At 44.8% G+C, this 5,000-nt stretch overlaps 1 protein-coding gene across 1 annotated transcript in view; it reads right to left on the bottom strand.

Annotated features, from left to right (window-relative positions):
* Positions 1-899: 899 nt before the first annotated feature.
* The window catches only part of scn5lab (sodium channel, voltage gated, type V-like, alpha b), a 79,183-nt gene continuing 75,082 nt past the window's right edge, over positions 900-5,000 (bottom strand). Inside the window, exon 32 of the mRNA XM_076043132.1 lies at positions 900-3,845. Coding sequence (XP_075899247.1) covers positions 3,156-3,845 — 690 coding nt within the window. The 3' untranslated portion in view covers positions 900-3,155. The remainder of the gene's footprint in view (positions 3,846-5,000) is intronic.

The following is a 5,000-nucleotide window of genomic DNA, read 5'->3' as shown; positions in this document are numbered from 1 at the left end:
TTTTGTGTGCGAACTGCGAGCGATCCACGTCAAGCTGGACAGGAAGTCACTCAAAGAAACATGAGAGAATCTGGTTAATTTTCAAAATAAAATACCGCGATCGATAAATGCGATCATGGCTTGACAATACCTCAAGGTTTGAAGGTATTTGGTTTTTTTTTGAGAGTATCTGGACAGTATAAATATGTAATCATTTTTGGATTGTTCCAATAAAAATAAAAATAGAATATTTTACACAAAGTAATTGTTATTGTTCTCTCCAATTTTTCTTAGAGTATAAGAGACACAATAAATATCTTGTTAAGTTACATAAAGAGCAGCGTAAAAAAAAATTGAAATTAATTTGCGATTAATCACGAGTTAACTCTGGACACTATGTGGTTGATCGCGATTAAAAAATCTAATCGGCTGACAGCCCTAATATATGTATGTGTGTGTATATATGTATATATATATATATACACACACATATATATATATATACACGTGTGTGTGTGTGTGTGTGTGTGTGTGTAAGCATTTTTGTGCCAATTACATATTATATTAAGTGTCTTCCTACATGGACCTTTTCCACCTTTGGGGGTCAGTGTGAGCACAATGCATGATGGGATATATTGCTGGGTAAGTAACCCTTATTGGCCAGCGATGCATTGTGTGATACGTTGAGTGGACTAGATGGTGAATACTGACCCTCACCGAGGATTCAGACACACTGCTACATGTTGCAATGTGACAATACAGTGACAGCAGGGGACGCTGGAGTGACCAGCAGAGGGTAATGTAGTGAATATATAGTGGCCAGCAGGGGGCGATGTAGTGACTACATAGTGACTGCAGGGGGCGATGTAGTGACTATAGTGACCAGCAGGGGGAGATGTAGGACACAGCCATCATCTGTGAGTGTGTGTGTGTGTATTAAATGAGGTTTTAGCCGTCCATGTTTCTACAAACACAGTCGGCTTTTCTGAGCCGACAACGTCCTGTACGTCAAGACCAAAGTTCCAATTATGCATCTGTTCTGTCAGCCCAGCAGGAGGAAGAGTCAACACCGGGTTAACCAGCATGGGGGAAGGAGGGAGAGACGGAAGGAGGGAGAGAGAGAGAAAGGAGAGAGGAAGGAGGGAAGGAGGAAAGGATGGAGGGAGGGAGGGAGGGATGGGGGGAGATAGGGAGGAGGGAAGGAGGGAGGGAAGAAAGGAGGTAGGGAGGGAGAGAAGGAGGGAGGGAAGAAAGGAGGTAGGGAGGGAAGGAAGGCAGGAAGGAAGTAAGAAGATAAGGAGGGAGGGAAGGAAGGAAGGAAGGAGGGACGAGGGATGGAGGGAGGCAGGAGGGAAGGAAGGAGGGTCCTTGTTCAATATATATAAAAAAACCCAATCACTCATGGTTCCAACAGTCGACCAATCAGATGGAGGCGTGCGTCCGTCCGTCACCGAGCGGAACAACATGGCTTGGGTTGGGCTGGCAGGCAGGCAGCTCCGGCTCTATTGCTACTGAAAACTAGCCCTTCAGCACAAGTGCATCCTGGGAAAACGCCTCGCAGCGTGAAGCATTTAGCCCATTAGCACGTTAGCACGGCAAGAAAAATCATCGAGTAGAAACAGAGTCTAGATGGAGAGAGAGAGAGAGAGAGAGAGAGAGAGAAAGAGGGAGGGAGGAGGGGGGAACTGAAGAAACACACACACACACACACACACACACATTCTCGCAGCGGTCCGGAAGGTCTCGCTCATTGTCAGTGCTGCATCTGGGGACCCGAAGGGGCTAAAACAGCTCCCCCTACAGACGCTGCCTGGAAGGTTCCAGCTTGGCCACGTCCCCTGGACACGCCCCCGGACACGCCCACCTGGCCAGTTATTGCTCAACGCACACAACTATTTTGTTTCTCTGTGCAAAAATCTATAAAAGAGGCCGAAAAATACGTGCAAAACAAGGACAAAATTTCCCTTTTCAGTTTTTCAGCGTTTAAATGGAAGGCAGCAAAAAAAAAATAAAAAAAATAGCAGGCACGTCAACGTCAATAAAAAAAAAAAAAAATTTGCAGCAGCCGGGGGTTGATGTTGTAATCCCTCCGTGGGTGCCAGCAGGGGGCTCCACGCACGGAGGGGATGGAGTGAGTTTTTCTGGAATGTTGCCGGCGGAGGCGAAGAAAGAGCTGATTGTCATTCTCTGATCGCTGAACAACAATGACAACGACACACAAAAAGCAAATACGTTGTGTGTGTGTGTGTGTGTGTGTGTAGGGGTGGCAGCGGAGATGTGTGGGGGGGGACTCAGCTGATTGGTCGGAAACCGACTCCTCAGCCGATTGGTCGAAATATCGACCGCAGGCCTTTGAAAAAAATCTCCTTGTGCGCAACCTTTTTTTTAAAATTTTATCTTTAAAAGTCATTTAGTGGGGTGGGGGGTTTGAGAGGTGGGGTGGGTGAGCAGGTCATGTGACCTGACGTGGCCCTGCCCCCTTCCCTCCCCCTCCCTCCAGCTCCCCCTCCTGGCAGCTCTTGGCTTCTAAGCACGACACGGCTCTCTCCCGCTCTTTCCAACTCTAGGGTAATATAAAATATAAAAATCGCTAATAATTGTAGCGCGCTAACCGTAAAAGACGTTGACAAAGTCGTACTCCAAACTACGAAAAAAACTTTTTTTGTCTCTTTTTTTTTTCTCAAATATCGTCTTCCATTCCAAGGATATCGACCAATGGCAGGAAGGCACCAACCCCTCCCTCTCTCCCACTGTCCAAGCCCAATAAATGATGGATACATCTGATATAGTTACTGTGACCCCCACCAACCCTTCCCCACCACAGCTGCTGGTGGGAGTCAAGGGTCACCGGGGGTAGGGGGGGGGGGTCAAAGGTCTTATTGCAGTTTTCAATGCTTTTCGCCTCTTTTGGGGGGAGGGGCAAGTAGAATTAAAGGGGTGGCAAATGTCGAGGGAAACTTCCTCAACTCAACCTCGCTAGTGTCCCCCGCGGCTAGGCTACATTCAGTCCAACAGCCTGACGGAGGAGGCGGAGGAGGAGGAAGGGGAGGTGAGGACGAAGTCTCGGATTGGTGGGGCGGGAAAACAGGAAGTAGAATAATTAAAGGGGCGGTGAATGTTCTCAACTCAACCCCGCTAGCGTCCCGTTCGACCCCTTCCCCTCCCCGTCTCCCCAGCTACAGCTCTGCCCCCTGCTGCCGCCTGTCTGATTGTTCACCGGGCTCGAAGGCGGCTAGCCGTGTCGCACTGTCGTAGGAGGGTGGCGAGGAGGGGGACGAGGGGGGCGAGGGAGGGGAGGAGGGGGCGGGGGAGGGGCACGGCAGGGAGGGGTCGGGGCTGGAGCCGTAGTTCTCCCTCATCATGGTGGCGATCAGCCCCTCCCTCTCCGGCGGTGGTTTCGAGGTCAGCTTCTCGTCCTGCTCCTCCTCGTCCTCCTCCGCCGCCCCCTGGTGGTGGCTCTGCTGGTGGCGGTACAGGTAGGAGGCGGCCCTCATCTGGCGCCGCACAAGGTGTCGGCGGTAGCAGCGTTGGATGACAGCAGCCGACACGTCCTCCTGCTTGCGTCGCAGCGTGGAGGTGATGGGCTCGTAGGAGATGCGCGACGGGTTGGCAGCCATGAACTTCTCCTCCATCTGCTGCCGCAGGGCGTCCAGCTCGCCCGACTCGCCCAGCACGCGCTTGGTGAAGGCGAAGAGGATGTCCAGGCAGTGCACGCGGTCGCCGCTCACCATAGGCAGGTCCATGGCGATCAGTTTGATCTTGTTGGGACGGGCGATGCGCAGTGGCTCGGCCAGCGCATCGGCAAACTGCGATAGCTCAGCGTAGGCCATGAACTGGGTGGCCTCGGGGTCGAACTTCTCCCACACCTGGATGGGTAGAAGGAGGAGGAGAAAGATGGTGGGAGAACGATTGGGGAGGAAAACGGGGGGGAAAGACCGTTATCAGAAAGTTTTACAAAAATCCAAATATTATACTATACAACATAAAAAATATATAATATGATATGATATGATGTAAAATAATATAACATAATTAGGACAGCATGGAATTGTGAGACTTTGAGTATGAGAACATGGTACATCATAATATATAAATGAAATGTAATATTAATTACAATGAGATAAATATAATAAATAAATAATAAATAAAATATAATAAACAATATAATATAATAAGTTATATCATGAATTTTTGAAATGTATTATATAATATAAAGATATATAATATGATATGTCTGTATAGTTGCAACCAATGGAATGCAAAGCATGACACTCTGCCATTTAATATATTAATAGTAGCAACAGTAATAGTAATAATAATAATAATCGTGGTATAGTTTAGGATAGTATAATAAACATAATTAACAATGTAACATAATAAGTTACATCATGATCCTTGAAATGTAACAAATAAAAAGACAATGTATTATATAATATAGTATGATTAGTTGCAACTAATGGAATGCAAAGTGTGACACTATATTATTTAGTATGTAATAATACTATCAACAGTAATAGTAATGATAAAAACATCAGTCAAATAGTAGTAGTAGTAGTAGTAGTACTAGTACTACATAATAATTGTAATAGTGCAATAGTGCAGTATAGTACAATATAATAAACAATATAATATAAAGGGTTACATGTGACTTTTGAAATTCAAGATATGATATAAAATATGGTATATAATATAAAAATATAACATGTAACATAATATCGTAAAATTAGTTGCAACCAATGGAATGCAAAGTATAACACCTTATTTATTATAGTATATATCAACAACAGTAATAGTAATAACATCAGTCAAATAATAGTATTAATAATAGTGCAGTATAATATATATATATATATATATATATATATATATATATATATATAACAATCTAATGAATTAGTTACATGATTTTTGAAATGAAATAGATAATATAAAATGTAATATACAACATAAAAATATGATTAGTTGCAACCAATGGAATGCAAAGTCTAACACTTAATTTAGTATAGTATATATCAACAACA

Source organism: Nelusetta ayraudi, unplaced genomic scaffold (genome assembly GCF_046127955.1).
Source record: "Nelusetta ayraudi isolate G7.1 ecotype Tasmania unplaced genomic scaffold, CSIRO-AGI_Nayr_v1 ptg000073l, whole genome shotgun sequence".
Taxonomy (NCBI): Eukaryota; Metazoa; Chordata; class Actinopteri; order Tetraodontiformes; family Monacanthidae; genus Nelusetta; species Nelusetta ayraudi.
Note: the sequence above shows the minus strand (reverse complement) of the source record. Positions and strands in the feature narration are given on the sequence as shown.